Here is a 19,914-nt window from a genome sequence, read left to right on the forward strand (position 1 = left end):
GGCGACCGCCACCTAAATATTTAACTTGGCTGGGGTTGGTGGCCTGGGAGGCTTGCCATTTTTGTTGCTCGGTTCATTTTTAGAATAATAATGATTCATTTGCCCACCACAGATATGAAACAATGGAGTCTGTGTGGCAGAACGTGGGATATAAGTGCGGCCCAGCAGCTTCTCTGATGCTCATGAAACGGGCCTTTGCCCAGATTCTTCTCAGAGGATTTTGGGATTTTGCTTGGATGTCCTTGCGGTTCTGGGACCGATCTGGGAGTTCTGGCTAACATTTCCTCATTCCTCCAAGCGTTGTCCTTAGATCCACTTCAGGTGGTCACGGAGTTGAATTTGGAGGAGCCGTGCTTGTAAGGAGGTGAAGTTCCCATGTGTAGGACTTCTTGAAAGATCAACCAAAGTTCTCAATTGCGGAAGCATCCAGGGAAAGTGGTCCAAAGCAAACCCCACCTGCTGAGCTCTGCTTTGGGAAGCAGGAGGCTGAGGAACGGTCATCCAAACCCATGCAGGTCTTCAAAACAGCAAACCATCATGCGTACATGACTAGCACTTACTCATACCAGTTCAAACAAGAAGATTGATTGAGGTGCGATTTAAAGAGAGTTACCGTTAAACTGGTCAGTGGCTTTTATTGTGTCCTTCTCCAATTTCAAACCATGAGGTCAATTAAATTCAAAAGTTGAATTATGTTTCCTATTGCAAATGGTTGTTTGTTTTGGTTCATTGTTGTCCTCGTCTTGGAAGTGTCTGGTTACACTTATCTATCTGTTGATATCCCACCTCTAAAAATCTATACTGTTGTCTTATATGGCACAAACTGTTTCTTTACATTCCTTAATATTCTTGAAGTATGCAACGCCAAATCTCAAACCTTCATGGATATATGAATAGCACTTACGAGAGAAAACATGAAGATTGGTTGAGGCCCGATTGAAGAGAGGTATAAAACTGGACAATGGCTTTTATTGTGTCCTTCTCCAAGTTCAAACCATTAGGTCAGTTGGATTCAAAAGTTGAATTCTGTTTCCAATTGCAAATGGTTGTTTGTTTTGGTTCACTGTTGTCCTCGTCTTGGAAGTGTCTGGTTCCACTTAGTCTCAGACTTAGACATCATGCCCACAAACTGCTGTCTGAATGTCTGATGCATAAGGCACAAAAATGGAGAACACTTTGGGAGTTTAGAAGTGGCCATCTGATTGGTTGAATTCTACAGGATTTCTTGGAGACTTGTGTGTGGCCATCTTTAACTGTCCACCAGGAAACAAAGCCGTTGTGACGCTAAAAACCCTTGTGAAAAAAGAAAGCCATTGTTAACTGGGATCAGCTAAATACTGGATTTTTGAAAGAATGTGACGTTCGCGACCTAGACTCTGTACTGTTGCAGGAAACTGGTATGATTTTCTAGAATGAATGATTTATTGGTTGCATGTCAGTCTGTTATTGAAGGGACATTGACTTTGTTTTCACGTCCCAACAAAACAAACTGCGATTGGTTGGTTGTCTGTCTGACGGCTGTCATTCTGAAGGTTTGGCTACACAAAACTAGGTTTCACGTATCCATCTGGTAACGTCCCATCTCTCAGTATGTCCCACCTCTCTTGTCTTATATACATGGTGTAAAATAAAGCAATAAGCCCCAAGAAGCCGTGGTTTACAGTGAATTTTGGTATGTTTGTAGTGTAATTTAATTCTAACAGCTTCGAATGCAGCTCAACCAATCAGAATCAAGGACCGAAACTATCCGTTTTATAATGTTTCTTTACATTCCTCTGTTATCTGGAAGTATTTGGCGGCAAAACTCAAGCCATCATGCATATATGACAAGGACTGCTAGAAGATTAATCGATATGCGATTAAAGAGAATTACCATACAACTGGTCAATGGCTTTTTGTGTCCTTCACCGCACCATGAGGTCAATCGAATTTGAAAGACTTAATCTGTTGCCTATTGCAAATGATTGTTTATTTTGGTTTATTGTTGCCCTCGTTTTGGTAGCATCTGGTTCCACTTACCCATCTGAAGACATCCCACCTCTAGATCTCTATACAATTGTCTTATATACACAGCGCAAGATGTTTCTTTATATCCCTCTGTTATCTTAACGCATTCAGTGCCAAAGCTCAGTGTTGGGTCTTTATCACAAAAGTCATGTCATCCTACATCACCTCAGAGACACACAAAATGCCGTTTTGACTGCTGGAAGATGTCAAAAAGTCGAAAAAAAAAAAAGGTCAGCGTCGGGGAGGAGAGAGGTCAGAGTCGTTTTGGAGCCGATTGCAGTTGATGTCTGGAAAAATTCCTGTCTAATTTGAAATCACTAAACTGTTATTATATTGGCCTCGAAAAACCTTTTGCGGCCGAAATAGTTTTCCATTTCCAGCGAGGTTTTGCCTTGTTGAAAGGCCGATATTACAGCACGACAGATCCGTTTTGGTAGGGCAGTGGGTCACCATCTGGATGATTCACGATTATAGTTCAACTTCGTTTATCATCTCCATATGGTTTTTCACCCATTTGTTTGTTGAACAACAACTACCAAGGGCCTCTTTCTTGATGTACTTGAGCGCTCGTGCTGTTATCCGTCTTCGAGAAGGAGTATTAATAGCTTTTAAATGCTTCCAACGTTCTTGGCGTCTGTCCTTCAGAGTGGAAAGACTTCTCGACAATTAGATCTGCTCCTGGGGGCTTTAGCAGCTGTCACCGGATCAGTTCAGAGACCGCTGCTTCTCCCCTGAAAGGCATGTCAGCTAATTTGTTTATGGAAATAACTTCAGGCTTCAATAATCCTGAGCTTTTGTCCTATAGGTATCAGCATTCCAAGCAGTATAACTCACTGTTTGACTATTGTTGTGGGTGTATTGTTAAGTCAATAACATTTTTTGGCTGCTTCTGATTGTGTTCCTCCCTTATTCTAGCCGAGCTGGATGTGGAAAAACAATGTTCAAATGGTTGATTTGGTTATTTTAGCCAGTTGTCTGTGCCTTGTAATCGAGCAGATGCTGTAGCGGTGGACGAGATGGTATTAATATTTACTGTGCATCTGTAGGTGTTTGTGGGCACGTTAGTTTTTTGTTATGGAATTTATCAGGATTGAACGGCCCCTGAAAGGCACTTCTGCATACTCTTACTGCGGCATCTCAGAATTGTATTTTGTAACTTAAGGCCATCATGGTCATGATCCAAATTAGGGATGTGTACGAGTAATCGACTATACCAGTAAAAACACAAATCGCACATTTGTTCCCTATGGCAGGCAAAGACACAATAAAATTAGCCATGCTAAATCACTCCCATAAATCTAGTCATTTCAAATGGATTCACAGAGGGCTGCTGTGGATACGTGATGTTGAAGTGATATGAGGAAATAGCAGGTGCATCCAATGGTTGTGGCAATATTTTGATTCTTATTGGTATATTTGATACTTGCATCCCAGTGGATGATGATTCACCTTAATGGTTGAATCTACATACATTCAAACCCTGATGTCAATATGCCTGTCTCTCTTCTTTCTCAATGTTTTACTGAGATTAAAAAATGGTTGTCTGAAAATTTTCTCTGTCTAAACAGTGACAAGACTGAAGTGATGCTTATTGGTTCACCTCATCAGTTGCGTAAAGCAGAGTCCATAACCTTAAGTGTGGATGGCTCTGCTTTACAATCCCAAACTAAACTAAAAAATGTGGGGGTGATATTTGACGCCAATTTAACATTTGATCTTCATTTTCGTAACACAGTCAAAGCATTTTTTTTTTAATCTCAGAAACATTGCCAAATTACGTCCCATGTTGACTTTCTCTGTGGCTGAAATGTTAATCAACACTTTTGTTTTTTCACGTATTGATTATTGTAATGCTTTGCTTGCTGGAGTTTCCAAAGCTACGCTAAGTAATTTACAGTTGGTAAAAAATTCAGCTGCTAGAATTCTGACTAGGACCAGTGCAAGGGAGCACATCACACCTATCCTGGAAAAATTGCACTGGCTTCCTGTTAGGTTTCGTATTGATTTTAAAATTCTCATGCTCACTTATAAGGCCTTGAATAATTTGGCCTCTCAATATTTGTGTGAGCTTTTAACCCCCTACACTCCTACACGTGCTTTACTCTCTTCTGAAGCTGTGAAGCTGGTCTTTAAACTGTCCAGACAATACGGCTAAAAACTATGGGTGATCGGGCTTTCTCTTCTTTGGCTCCTAAATTGTGGAATTCCCTGCCCTCTGAGATTAGGAATGCAGAATCCCTTAGTGTTTTTAAATCGTCCCTTAAAACTTACTTTTTTAGGGTAGCTTTTATGTGATTCATGTGATTACTTCGTTTTTTATTATATTGGCTTTTTATTTTATTGTTTGGTTAGTTTTTTTACTGCCTGCACTGCCTAATTTAACCTTTTTCCTCTTTCTTGTCTGTGTGTGTTTGTCTAGGACGTATTCTGGACCTGAAGACGGGGACGGTGAAGAAGGAAGGACAGCAGTCCTCTATGAGAATGTGTATGGGCTCCAGACGTTCCTTCATCTGCAGAATGAGGTACAGTTTATGCTCTCCATGAGCTCACAGATCTCATGACCATAATTGTGATGGTGGTTAAAGTGCCCCATTATGCCATTTTAAGGTTCCTGATATTGTTTTGGGAGTCTCCTGCAACAGGATTACATGCATGCAAGTTCAAAAAACGCTTTTGTTTTTTCAAAATATGCATTTAATATCACCTCAATTTTCCAGTGATTCTCAAACGATTCATTCGAAGCAGTTCAAAGATTCAGTTTCTCTAAACCCCTCCTTTCTGTGAGCCTACTCTGCTCTGATTGGTCAGATGGCCTAGTCTGTTGTGATTGGTCTACCGCGTACAGCATGTGTCAGAAACGATACACCTATTGCCATAGTTTTGTATTTTTGAATGCTCAACAGAAAGTATGAACATTTATTAATTATCATACACACAGTTTGTGAATCAGTGGAGGAGGTGGTCCAAATAAACTCTGCACTGAGCACATCTTTCAAGAGTAAGCTTTTTGTTGTTAATGTGTTGTTGTATTCTAGGTTATTGGAGATGGTCGTTAGTATGATGGGGGGAAGAAAAAAGTTTGGGGTTGTACAATAAAAGAAATGAACCATGAACCATCATCATGTCCATTTTTTAGATATTAGGAAACCACTCTCAACAAATTGATTTTATTGTTTGTTTAAAAATGTTATTATTGTGGAACATTTATGTCACCACTTCTAAATAAATTCACGCCTTTGTTTATTTTGACACAAAATTAAAATGAAAGTGTTATAGAATCACTGTCAATCTGCACAACATTAATAGAGTCTCTGCATGTTTCTGCCCTAAACTGCTTCATTATGATCCTGTATGAAATATTTACCTTTTCATCCAATGTTTTTTTTTTCCGTCTTTTATTTTGAGAATAACTATATAACTTTACTGTTTCATGAACTTTCAAGACAACAGAATGCATTAATAATTGGATTTGCCTGGAATGAGGCAAACAGAAACTTGATTGTTGTTGTTGCTGAACATTCCTGTCCTTCCTGAACAGAGGTGGAAAGTAACGAATTACATTTACTCGCGTTACTGTAATTGAGTAGCTTTTTTGTGTACTTATACTTTTTAAAGTAAATTTTAAAATCTGTAATTTTACTTTTACTTAAGTATATTTTGTTTGAAGTATTGTACTTCGGTACATTTTAAAACACATTAATTACTGAATAAAAAAAATAAATAAATTGCTTCCTGGAAACTACTGCAGTAAATAATGGGCAGGAGAACCAACTGGCGTTAAAATCACAAGAAAGATGCAGTAAAACACATTAATTACTGAATAAAAAAAATAAATGAAAACGAAACCCCGTCATATTCTGAAGTTGAACTCGAAGGAAATGAAGTGAACCCCTGGCCATATTTATGATTTATTGTGCAGTGTAAGGTGTGCTTTCCTAGAGAGACCAAACTAGCAGCTTATAAAATCTCAACAAGACATCAACCCTTCGCAAGCATGTAGAGGTAAGCTAAATAATTGCATCGTTGCATTGGTGGTTAAAATGAAGCTTTGACATTTTAGCAAGAGGTTTTGCACAAATTAGCCAAAAAGACAGTGGTGCGGAGTGTGCGATATATATCGTCTGCAATAATATCTTAATTGTTGTTTTAAAGATGTGCACGCGCATTTATATTGCGTTCTTTCACTTTGTGATTCAGTAATGTTGAAATGCACTTAGAATGATCACAAAATTGAAGATATAGGGGCAGAAAATTTACATATTTATATCATTTCATATAGTAAATCAAAATCACACAAAGAATACCGTCTTTTCCTCTAAAAATCATCATGATTACACACACATATAAAGTCTATATATATATGTGTATATATATATATATATATATATATATATATATATATATATATATATATATATATATATTATATATATATTTTTTTTTTTTTTTTATTTTACAACAGGTCAGTAAACTAGTTAATTAAGAGACTTGCGTTTTAGAATAAGAATAATAGAAACCATATTGCCTGTTTTTGCTCTATTTCTACAACAGAAAATAATTCCAAACACAGTCACCAAAGCACAGTTTTGCGTCTCTGAGCAACATGACAGTGTTTCGTTCCTGAATGAATCAACCATTTAAATGATTCAGTTCAATCGCAATGACTCACTTATAAACAGTGACTTGCTGACACCTACTGGCCATTTTAATTTCACATTTAAAGTATCTTTTGATTTTTTTTTTTTATTTTTTTTTTTTTTTTTTTATATAATTAATTTCTTATAATTTCAAATGAGTATTTAACATTTTATGTCTTGTATATCAAAACATTATTCATGCATTTGTAACTGCAGGTTAAATGCATTCTTGTCCTGCACTAAACAGTGTGTAAATACATCTAAATGCCACTTCCGATGAAGCTTCTGCATTTCCTCTGCATTGAAAAGATGAGTTTGTTGATACTGATTTGCCTGGTAACAGCCTGTCTTATTATTCTAAATAACTGATTCCTTTAATTAAAAACGACTAGTTTGAGATTAATAGGCCTAAGGGGTGTCAATCTCAGTTCCTGGAGGGCCGTAGCCCTGCAGAGTTTAGTTCTAACCCTGCTCCAGCACACACATCATGTAGTTTTCAAATAAACCCAAATGATTAGATTAGCTGGATCAGGTGTGTTTAATTAGGGTTATATCTAAACTGTGCAGGACTATGGCCCTCCAGGAACTGAGTTTGACACCCTTGCCTGTCCCATTTTTACCTCCCTTCCACTGTTAAAATGTAACTAAGTAATTTTTACTCTGAGTAAATTTTAAATGAGCTACTTTTTACTTTTACTTGAGTAGATTTTTAGACTGGTACTTTTACTTGTACTTAAGTAAAATTTCATTAATGTAATGGTATATTTTTGTACTCTTTCCACCTCTGTTCCTGAAGTATGTTTAGAAGGTGTTTTCATTCATAATGTTGTTTTGAAACAGTCTCTTTTTAGGCTAGCAACAGATGCAAACATGCATTTCCCGAATTTGTTTTGAATGTCCGTGCTAGTTTAAGTCACAAACCATGACGAGCAAATTCCAACATAATGTATGATTAAGCCGCATGTGTTTTTGTGCTTCCTTCAGCACATAAATAAGAGAGTTAGCGACATCAAGATTGTGCTCATGTTTAACGTTTTCTATTTGTGGCTCTTTGACAGATTGAAACCGCATGCCAGCAAATGAGCGCATCTGTTGAGTGTGTGTAAAAATGCTTGAGATAAACAGAACCCTTTAAAAACATGATCGTTGTTCTTACACAATGCTTTAATGCTATTAGATATCATGACTCAACTCTGAGGGATGCTTGCTTAATTGTTGTCATCCAAAAACGTACGTGCTGTTTATTTGCATAACTGGCGTTCACGAACACTGGACAACCTATTTGACAAAGACCCGAGGGACGGCAGACTGTCTTGCCAGGTTGAATGGAAGTGATTTTGGAAGATAAACAGCTCAAGTTGGAACAGATGTGAACTTTTTTACTCCTCAACATGGTTTAGAGATTTCAGGTCACTCATGTAGTCTTTACTGTCTTTGCTAGCTGGATTCAAATGATAACAGCTATGTATAGTCATGATATGGTAACTAGAATACGTCAGTGCTTGTGCTATAAATAATTATTAGTAATCACTTTGAACTGACTTGTAAAAATCTAATTTTTTACTTTTTTTAGCTAAATAATTCATTTCTGTCACACGCTTGAGGCTTTCAGCCAATCACAACTTGCTGAACCTTTTTTTTTACTTTTTTTAGCTTTGAGTTTGTTTTTTTTTTATAGTATTCTTGTTTTTATCTGTCAAAATGACTGAAGTTTCAATCTTTTATTAACTAATTAATTGCGTTCTAGTTAATGCAAACTCAACCGAAAAAATCATAAAAATAATTCATTTCTGTCACACGCTTGAGGCTTTCGGCCAATCACAACTTGCTGGATAGCTGGCCAATCACAGCACACCTAGCTTTTCAGAGTGATGAGCCTTGTAAAAATCAACGCGTTTCAAAAGGCGGGCATAGAGGAGAAACAATAATGTACAGTATGTGGAAAAAATAATGTGTTTTTTTAACCTTAAACCGCATAAACACATTTCATTACACCAAACACACAAAATAATGTTCTTTTTAGCAGCATCATATGACCCCTTTAAAATAAGTGATCATTTGTGCCACAAGTGCCAATAATTAAGTTTCCGAAGTTTAAAGTTTAACAAAAATTTTTAATTGTCAGTCTTTTCTTTAAAAAAATATATAAAATATTTTTTGTTAACACAACCTCTGAGTACATATTTAATCTGAATCTTTGCTCTTTTAAACTTTTTATCATTATAAAAATAACAATTTTTTTTTTAAATAGCGATTATTAATGTCATAACTAGGTACAAATATAATTAGGTAGAGGTTTCCAAAGTTTAATGTTTAACAAAAAAAATTATTTCCTTTTTTTTGTCATTTATTTTATTTTATTTTATTTTTTTTATTTTATTTTATTTTATTTTATTTTATTTTATTTTATTTTATTTTATTTTATTTTATTTTATTTTATTTTATTTTATTTAATCAGAATATTCTTTGCTCTTTTAATATTTTTTTATTATCGTTTAATATTTTATATCATTTTATTATCATAAATAACCTATTTAATTTGAGGTTTCCAAAAATGTACATTATGTTTGTATTCTTATCCATTTATGATGAGAATTTAACTGTTTTTATATGTTTCTTTAGGTGTGGCAGTGCTCCACTGGATCATATCTCACTGAATCGGTTGTCTAGCATGAGAAAGAGATACAGGTATGATTTATTTGTATTTTTTTTCCCAAAGCAGTTTTTAAATTTTACATTTTCACCCAATTCTGCATTTATTCAACCTCAAACTATTAACCAAACATCCTCTAATTCAAAACAGAACTTATGCAGTAGTACGTAACATTGCTAATTGGTCGAGTGGCAGCACAAAGTTTATTAAATAAACTCTTATCTTATCTGAACCACAATTTGTCTTGTGGCACTTTTCGGTGTCAGTAAGAACATTTGGCATTACATTGATTCTTCTAGTCTTCTAGGAATTTATTTTCTATTTAAATTCTTAGAATGGCGTGTTGTTGGTCTGCATCAAACTTGCAGTGCTGTGTGTTTTGCGGGTTTTGACAGCTCTGGAATGCAGAAATCACCTCTTCCAGGAACTTCTGTGTACAAAGTACACGTCTAGTTGATAAATGGCGTACGTGTGTCAAGCGTTTATACAAAAGTGTCGTACAGTTCACAAAATGAGGTGAGAGGGGCCAGTGTGGATGAGGGATATTGTTGGATAATAAATTTCAAACAAAAAATATTGATTTTCATTACTGTTTATGTGGTAGATGATTTTATCCATAATGACTTGCGTAAGTGCACTCAATGAATCTTCTTTATCATTACGTGTTTTCCCTGGGAATCAAACCCATGACCTGGTGTTTCTTGCACAAGGTTTGAATAATGAATGCAAAGTAAATGGCATGGCTAGAAGTTGGACCCGAAATGTGAAATAAACAAAAAAATAAAAAATAAATTAACGCAAAGTAAGTGGAAATTTTTATTTATTCCTGACTGATTTGACACACTCTAAAAAAAACACTGGGTAAAAACCACCCAATTTATTCTAGCTTTTTTTTACTTCATACATTAAATAATGTTTACAGATTAATTTAAATCCTCTAAACTTTTCAAAAATACTCCACACAACCACTGTTTGTGTGATAACTTCCTTTATTTTCCTTTATTTATCATTTACAGCATTGTTTATATCATTTTTAATAGGCTATACATATTGCCCATATTTAACTTTGTCTAACAAACATTACAAGTAAAACTTAAACGTTAAACAGAAGTAATTTACGTGTTATTAACCAGTCTCCGTTATTCTGTTTCCACCGTAACTGCGCCGCGACTGCCTTTATAACCTGCCCAAAAACAAACAGTAAACAGCTCTGAGGAAATATTTTAACATCCAAAGTATTTGTATTCTGTATCTTTATAAATAAAATCATTTATTTTATGCAAAGCATCAGGCTTTTCCATCACGCGAAAAGACTGCGGCACTTGTTAAAGGTGATTCATACCACGCGCCTGTATGTTGCTCTGCATAAAATTGAACGATATACAGCACATTAACGATTTTATAGATAAAATGTATACAAACCTGTATTTTACTGATGAATGCATCAATTCGATGGCGCTTACAACTGCTCTCTCCATAAGAGAAGCAAAATCCCCGCAATAAATAACTTATGTTAATAAGGTTATGTCTGACCCAGGATCCGAGTAATACAAAAACTATCCAAACATTGGGTTGTCACATTTGACCCAGAAGCTGGGTTACACAAAAACTACCCAAACACTGAAAAAATAACCCCAAAAAATTACCCAAATGGCTTAACCCAGCATTTGGGTTAAAAAAATAACCCAGGACTTTATAGAGTGCAGGGGGATTGGAGTGCATGAAGAATATTATGAGAAAGGCACACAATATCCTTAGTATTAATAGATGGAACAAAAAAGTCTGATTCAGAGTCCGTAATGTGCAAATTTGGTTTCCCTTTGCTTTTCTAATATCTCCTAAGCTATTATTTTTAATGAATATTTTTGTGCATCATGTTGTTACTTAAAGTCTGTACATTGTTTTAGTGTTAAAAATACATTTCAATGTGTCAGTGCTACAGTTAATTACATTTTAACATATAAAATGATTTATAATTCTGTATGTTGGTGTTATTGACATAGAAATTGCATTACTTGCATGAAATATCTAGAAATTGCAATAAAAATTAAACTGAAACTAAAATTTAGTTCACACTTTATTTTATGGTCCAATTATCACTATTAACTAACTGTTAATTATGGCTTTTAAAATCTTAATCCTAATTATTGCTGATTAATATAGTTAGTAAGGTAGTTGTTAAGTTTAGGTATTGGGTATGATTAAGGGATTTAAAATATGGTCCCTATAGTAATGTGTTACCAAAATTTACTAAAACTAAACTGAAATTTAATGTACTCTACTTTTCAAATGTTTGGGGTCAGTAAGAAACTAACTTTTATACAAAAGGATGCATTGAAACGATCAAAAAAATTATAGTAAAGACATTTATGATGTTACAAATGATTTGTATTTCAAATAAAAGCTCTTCTTTTGAACTTTGTTCATCAAAGAATCCTGAAAAAAAAAACAACAACAAAAAAAATGTGTATATATATATATATATATGTGTGTGTGTGTGTGTGTGTGTGTGTGTGTATATATTTATATATATTAAATGGCAAATGTTTTTCAATGATTTTTAGAATAATTTCTGAAGGATCATGTGACTGAAGACTGGAGTAATGATACTGTAAATTCAGTGTTGCGTCACAGGAATAAATTACATTTTTAAATATATTACAATACAAAACCAATATTTTAAATAGTAATATTATTTCATAATTTACTGTATTTTTGATCAAATAAATGCAGCCTTGGTGAGCATAAGAAGAATTTTTTAAACAGCAGTGAATTGAAATACAAGCTTTAGGAAAGCAGAAGTGCAATCATCATGTTGTTGTTGTACTTCTGTGTTTTGTTTTGATGTGAAATGCTAAAGGGAACATTTTTGCTGAGGTTCGTGCCGGCTTTCCAAATCAGATCCTGCAGAACGTAATCCTCATATGTCCCGAATGGCAAATTTAAAGTACTAAACACGAGTACCAGACATGTTTTGTTTGTTTCATTCTCTTTGTGTGTCTCTTTCGTTCACAGGAATGGTCTTGGGCCGTCTAAGGAGGGGGAGGCGCAGTACTCTGTTGTGCACTGCACCGGCTACATCAAGGCCTGGCCGCCAGCGGGTACTTACACACACACTCAAACACAGTCAGTTCAAAGCCACTCAATCAGAGAGAAGCATACAAATATACAAACAGTTCTGAGAGACACAAACAAATACTCAAAAGTGTAACAGGTTTGTGGAGTGAGTAACTAATAGTTGATTTGAGATTTCATGTTTATGGACTCATATTTATTATTCATATTTATAAACACACGTACAGTACCTAGCGGAGACATAATGGTAAACACTGAAGCTCACCCATGCATCTTGTGCTCGTTAATTAATTTAAAAAAAAAATCTTAATTTGTGTTTTAAAGACTAACCAAAGTCTTATGGGTTTGGAGCATCATGGGTGAATTCTTCCTTTAAGTTTGCATTTTACATCAGCATGCAGTTATGCAAATGATTCAGTGAATCTTTTTTGGAACCAGTTCATTTATGTGTGTTGGTCATTTTTACAACAAAGTTCCACTTGTTAATATTAGTTTTACTTCATATTTGAGTAAAAATAAGGAGTAGCAATATTATGAATCTGTTTTGCTTAACACAAATCCTCAGCGCGCAATCCGAAGCCTAATGGAACACATTGTTTGGAACATGTGTTTGAACTTCTTGAACTATCAGAACTCTGGAATTCGGTGTTAAATTCCGTTAGAATCCTTCAGTCGGCAGAACTGTCTGGTGTTTTGGATGACTCCCATATGACACCGGCATGCAAGATCCCCCCCGGCCTGCGATTCCCATTAGCACAACAGCATGTGTGCAGTGAGAAAAGAAGAAATAGATAGAGAATTGAGCAACCCTGGACTCAAAAATGTGAACTTTTAGCCTCATATCTTTGCTGGAGGTTGTCCAGGTATCCCCCGAGCGCATCTCCAACAAATGTGTGTCGTAAAAATTAATTACACATGCTGGACGTCCTGTTTGTTGCATAGTGGCACAAAGTAAGGATAAAAATAACCTGCAACACTTGATTGTCAGCCATTATGGTGTCGGTCATAACGGTTAGGAAGCGCTCTGGCCTCACCAGATGGCCGTGATATGCATTGTTGCTCAGTTTCATAGCATTTGCAAAACAAACACAAGACTTTATGTGCTCTTTATTACTTTGATAAGCGACCAAATGAATTCTGTCTGCTTGTATAATGTCAGTTTGTGCAAATTAAAAGCAGTAAATTAATTCAAACCAATGGTGCATTTGTCCATAGTATGCAGCCTGTTTGTAGAGAAGGGTTTTTTTCCTGAATGTGTCATTTATGCAGTGATATATATACCATTCCTGTTTATTTGTAGCACAGAGTCATTAGTTTTGCGAACTAGTGTTCCCTGCACTGCCATGCACCGCTGATGAATTGAGTTGTATTTAATGGAGGTGACAGTTTGCACTGTGAACGTGGGAACAGACCATGAAATAATGACAATGAGACCATAAATTGACCATATATCTCTCTGTATTTATATTGTTCTGTATATATTTGCTGCATGCATACAAAGCAGACACACAGTGTGACAAGTGTAGAGTCTTATGAAGCAATTCTTTAAATGAATTTGTCTCAAAGACTCAAAAGGTATACTGGTTTGAATTAGTTAAACCTTGAGAACTCTGTCTGCAATATAGTGCAGGAGTTTTTCAGTGGCCTTGGTTCCAGTTGTATTTTTCTTATTCATTTATAGAAAACCTTTAAATTGTTATGAATCAAGGTTAATCACAACATTATAAACTTTGAATCTAAGCAAAAAAAAGTATTTGAAAACCAGACGAAAAGGTATAAGGCTCTGTACAGGCTTTAATGAGGGAAGGGAAATAATTACAATCCAATAAAGATTTTTGAATGATATTCATAGAAACGATGGAAAAAGAAAAAACTGTTAATTTAAAGATGTTGATTATATATCGGAAATCAATATATTTTATGTTAATGAAAAATAAGTAAATTGAAAGAATGGGAAAAGTGTTCTTTTGGCCCGTTTTGCTTGTCACAGTTCGTTGATCAGTAGAGATATCGCTGGAGAATCATGGGTAATGTAGTGTTTTTTACCATGAATTCTGCTGCTGAACACGATTCTTTTAAAAATAAGTTGAAATGATGTGGGCTGATGGCTTCAATAAAAGCATAAACCATCAGTTAACAACATCTGTTTACAAGTTATCATTCAAATTAATTCTAAAGAGAAAATGTATGGGATTTATTTTTAACTTCTGAAGCCTGACTGTCACACTCTATTGGCTGTTGAGCCAATTTTTTTTTTTTTTTATAAAACATATTTTAATGATAAAATATGTTGAAAATAGCATCAATTAGAATAAAAAAAATGTGTAATAAAAAAAAAAAAAAACTCTGTTGGAAATAGATACTCATAACAAACAATTTTTATTAAGTGTGAGTTTTTTTTCCTTATGTTCTCTCTCTCGTTTGTTTTTTCTCTTCTTTGATTCATTCACAAAGATTGTTGTATCCTGCAAAGCTTTTTAGCCATCAACCGTAATGAGCTCAAGGCAAAGTAGGAAGTGTGTCAACGAGAAATCATTAAAGTAATTAAAAAGAGATTAATGTTCCTGCTTAAACAAACTCCAGGACAGGAATCTCCACCTTGATTCCCATCTGCCATGACTTCATGTCCCATTTACTCACATAAACACGGCACAACAGCGTCCAGGAACAATAACCACTTTGCTACTGGTTTTGGACAACTAAAATAAGTCATTATGCATAAACAAACTCCTGATGAGTCAATGAGACATGGACAAAAATATCTAGCAGATGCCATTAGTGGGATCGAAGACACGTTTTTGCGCAAAGATTCCCAAACAAGTCCTTGTGTGCTGTTGCAACAGAGCATCTCCTTAAAAAAATATGTAGGAATAAACAAGCTGGTCATCAGGATCACCACATGTTTTCAGTCAGATGTCAGTGTTTTGTTTGGACAAATGGCTGTTCTTGTGACTTTTCCAGGCATGACTATTCCGGATGAAGACACAGAAGCAGGTCAAACCAGCAAATACTGCTTGGTTGCGATTGGAAGACTGCAGGTATGTGTGGATCTCTGAGCATAGACATTAGCAACTGCATGACAACATGCTTGCGACTCCCTGGAACACCATAGGAACCGTACAGTAACAATCAAGCAGCCAAGCAGAACACTATAGCAATTGTCAAGAACACCCTACCTAATAGAATACCCTAGTAACGGCATGACAACATTGTAACAACTAGAAAACCCTAGTAACCGTATGGCAACATTGTAACAACCAGAACACCCTAGCAACTGCATAGCAACATTCTAATAACTAGAACACCCTAGCAACCGCATGACAACGTTGTTACAACTAGAACACCCTAGCAACTGCATAACAACATTCTAATACATATAGAACACTCTAGTTAGCGCATGACAACATTCTAACAACTAGAACATCCTAGTAACCACATAGCAACATTCTAACAACTAGAACATCCTAGTAACTTCATGGCAGCATTCTAAAATTTACAAATACCCTAACAACCACATGGCAACATTCTAACAAATAGAACATCCTAGTAACTGCATGGCAACATTATAACAACTAGAACATCCTAGTAACTTCATGGCAGCATTCTAAAAACTACAAATACCCTAACAACCGCATGGCAACATTCTAACAAATAGAACATCCTAGTAACTGCATGGCAACATTCTAACAACTAGAACATCCTAGTAACTGCATGGCAACATTATAACAACTAGAACATCCTAGTAACCTCATGGCAACATTCTAACAACTAGAACGCCCTAGCAACTGCATGGCAACATTCTAGAAACTAGAACATTGTAGCAACCACATAGCAACATTCTAACAACTAGAACTCTCTAGTAACTGCATGGCAACATTCTTAACAACTAGAATACCCTAGCAACCACAAAGCAACATTCTAACAACTAGAACATCCAAGTAACCTCATGGTAACTTTCTAATAGCTAGAACATTCTAGCAACTGCATGGCAACATTCTAAAAACTAGAACACCCTAGCAACTGCATGGCAACATTCTAAAAACTAGAACACCCTAGCAGCTGTATGGCAACATTCTAACAACCAGAACACCCTAGCAACTGCATGGTAACATTCTAACAAGTAGATCACCCTAGCAACCGCATTGCAACATTCTAACAACTAGAACATCCTAGTAATCTCATGACAGCATTCTAACAACTAGAATACCCTAGTAACCGCATGGCAACATCTTAACAAGTAGATCACCCCAGCAACCGCATTGCAACATTCTAACAACTAGAACATCCTAGTAATCTCATGACAGCATTCTAACAACTAGAACATCCTAGTAACCTCATGGCAACATTCTAACAACTAGAACGCCCTAGCAGCTGCATGGCAACATTCTAACAACTAGAACATCCTAGTAACCTCATGGCAACATTCTAACAACTAGAATACCCTAGTAACCGCATGGCAACATCTAACAAGTCCTAACAAGTTGTATTAGGATATGTTGAATCTGTCGTTTACCTAAACTTATTTATATTTTTTGTCACATGATATTTCTGGGAGCTTAAATCATCTTTCATTATAAAAAAGCACCATGTCAGCCCTCAAATAACAAACTCACTTGTTATACTCAGGGTCACTGCAGAAAATTATTTATGTTTTCATTAAGCATTTATGTTTACTTAATGTTTCAAAATATGTCTAAATTCATGTCTATTTGATATGTGTAGCATTTAAATGTGATTTTTATTCAATAAATACCCTCCCACATCTTAATGTGCATAGACAACTATAACTAATTATTTCATAATCCTAGGAATCCTATCATACAAAACGTGTCTGTTTGTTTGAATATCCTGATTTTGTAAAAATCCCTTTATCTTGTCTCTCAGGTGACCAGTTCTCCAGTTTCCATGGATATGAACGGACTGTCTGTGCCGACGGAATTCCTTTCCCGCCACAACTCAGATGGCATTATCACTTTCGTGGACCCTCGCTGCATCAACGTGATTGGCTACCAGCCTCAGGTCAGTTTCACTCAACATGCAACTTTATATTAAAGGTGCTGAATGTGATTTTTTTTTTGACTGCACTGAATCATAAAAATACCGTGATATGTTTGCAGATATTTAGGAAGCATGGTAAGTTCACATGCAACAGCCAGTTATTTCACTTTGATATGTGTGTTCTGTGTCGGAATGTCTATTTGTTTTGGTCTGTGTGATTCCGACCACTGCCAATTTACCCAATAGTATTTTGACACCCCGGGTTACCAGTTGGCGGAAAACAGTATTGCAGCCATGCAACCAGCAAACAAACTGGATCAGAGATCACAGGTTTTACCCGACCTAAAAAGCCTCAGCATCTATCTAAAAAGCACTATAACCAGAGGCATCTCATCTACATACATTTTAGGTCTCGTCACCTTCCATTGGCAACTGCGCTTGTTCTTCTTGCGTGTCCTCAATCTGGCAACCTGTGTGAGCATCATGTCTAAGGAGGAGGGGGCGGGAGAAACAAATCTGTCCAATATTTAGAATTTGGAATGCAGTACATATTTTAACCTCAATCACAGATTCATGACAAGTCAGGCTGTTCTCTGAATAATAGAGAATATTGAGGCTTATTCTTGAATTAGTAAACATTTTCCAGTGATTATTCATTATGACCCTGATGCTGTCTGTGCTCTGTTTAAAAAGTACAAAGAGTTTGCACCAATCAAGTTCATATCAAATTCACATGACTCTTGTTCTTTTTATTGGGTTTGCACAGGATCTTCTTGGCAAAGACATTCTGGAGTTCTGCCACCCAGAGGACCAGAGCCACCTGCGAGAGAGCTTCCAGCAGGTACACCAACAAAAACAAACCCAACCACCAGCGGTGATCCAGTCCCACACACACAGTCATCAGCACTGCGATCCTGTAGGAAGGAAACATCAGAAATGAGAGCTAATAGAGTCTCCTAGGACTGTCTTCACAAAACATTCTTAAGAATAATATTCTTCTTCTATAGAATTCGTCTTAAATAAGAATCACCATATAATCAGATAACGCCAAAGCCATAATTTTCTTCTTAATAAACAAATAAGATGCTTTTAAGGAAATATTTGAGAACTTGCCCTTAGAAACATTTTTACGAACTTCTTACGAACTTTATCTTAAGACATTTCTTAACTTTTTTTACTTTCAAAAAAACGTAATAAAGACGAAGTGAAAATGAATGCAACAGACAGGTTCTTCTCAAAAATAACGATTTAAAAATGCAGAGCAATATAAAAAGCAACGTTTTGTAGTTCATTAGAGGTGTTTCTTATTAAGATTTAACTTCTTTCTGAAGAAGACAAGAATCCAAGCCATGGTTCTCCAATATTCTGAGAAAAACACATGCATACGTGATCTCACATGCATCTCATAGAGTTTCAAGAGATCTCAAAGCATGCTCAGATTTGTCAAGTCTGCATCATAAACCAGACATCTCAATATGAACTCTAGCATTTTCTCATGATTTTTTCCCATGAGCAATTGATCTGAGCTGCTGACCACATTAATTTGATAGCTCAAGGCTCACTGAATGTCAACTATATTTATTTCTTCACAAGAATTTTAGGAGAAACATCTAAGACAAGGTGAGAACTCGATAGACTCCAGAGCTGTGAAAGAGCAGACTCTGAGCTCTGGGGTGACATTATGTGAAACACTGCTTGCCAGTAAAACCATATTCTTCTCGACCCACAATCTAGGAAGTGAACTTGAGTGCTCTTTGGTAAGTCATTCAGTACCAGTAGCTGAAAGTCTCCATCAGTTAATACGTGTTGATTGGCCACCGCTGAGAGTTTCTCTGAGTCTGTTGAGCACCTGCTGAGAACATTGAAGAGTGGTTGAGTGGTCGCTTCCACAGTCTTCTGTTTGGATGCCATTTGAAGAGGTTTTCTTTATTCCAGCTGTTGTTGTTTGTCTTTCCGTTTTTGTATCCCGTTGCCAATTAAACTGCAAGCTGGTGCTCTTCCTCTTCTCGCTCTTCCTGTTGCATCATCTGTGTTCCTGCTTTTTACCTCATCTCTTTATCTTTGGTCTTTTACAAAACCCACCTTTTTTCTTTCATCCTCCTCCTTATTTTCCTGGGTTTCAGTCTTTTTCAGACCCCTTTCTTTATCCTTAACTAACTATCTGCCATTTTGTTGTTAGTGTTGTTTTTGTGTCGTTCATGTTCTATTAATATATATATATATATATATATGTGTGTGTGTGTGTGTGTGTGTGTGTGTGTTTGTGTGTTCATAGTTAGCTTTAATAGTTTTTTGTTCAGTGTTATTTATAGTAATTTTAAATCTAATTGTAATGTTAACACTGAGATTTTGTAAAAGACCAAAGATAAGGAGACAGGATGGAGGTAAAGAGCACCTCATCCTGTCTCCTTATCTTTGGACTTTTACAAAAACTCAGTTTTTCTTTTATCCTGCACTTTACTGTATTCCCCAGCTTTTTTTTTTTTTTGGCCCCTGTTTCTTTGTCTTCAACTTCCCATCTGGGAGTTTACAGCTATCATCAGT

The 19,914-nt window shown here is 35.9% G+C and overlaps 1 protein-coding gene across 4 annotated transcripts in view; it reads left to right on the forward strand.

Annotated features, from left to right (window-relative positions):
• LOC109063496 (aryl hydrocarbon receptor nuclear translocator 2) overlaps positions 1 to 19,914 on the forward strand; it is a 72,348-nt gene that overhangs the window by 21,983 nt on the left and 30,451 nt on the right. For all 4 annotated transcript variants that reach the window (XM_042759473.1, XM_042759474.1, XM_042759475.1 and 1 more), the window contains 6 exons: positions 4,427 to 4,529; positions 9,267 to 9,332; positions 12,313 to 12,398; positions 15,334 to 15,410; positions 17,257 to 17,391; positions 18,137 to 18,211. In XM_042759473.1, the coding sequence (XP_042615407.1) occupies positions 4,427 to 4,529; positions 9,267 to 9,332; positions 12,313 to 12,398; positions 15,334 to 15,410; positions 17,257 to 17,391; positions 18,137 to 18,211 (542 nt within the window). The remainder of the gene's footprint in view (positions 1 to 4,426; positions 4,530 to 9,266; positions 9,333 to 12,312; positions 12,399 to 15,333; positions 15,411 to 17,256; positions 17,392 to 18,136; positions 18,212 to 19,914) is intronic.

This window comes from Cyprinus carpio, chromosome A7, assembly GCF_018340385.1.
Source record: "Cyprinus carpio isolate SPL01 chromosome A7, ASM1834038v1, whole genome shotgun sequence".
Taxonomy (NCBI): domain Eukaryota; kingdom Metazoa; phylum Chordata; class Actinopteri; order Cypriniformes; family Cyprinidae; genus Cyprinus; species Cyprinus carpio.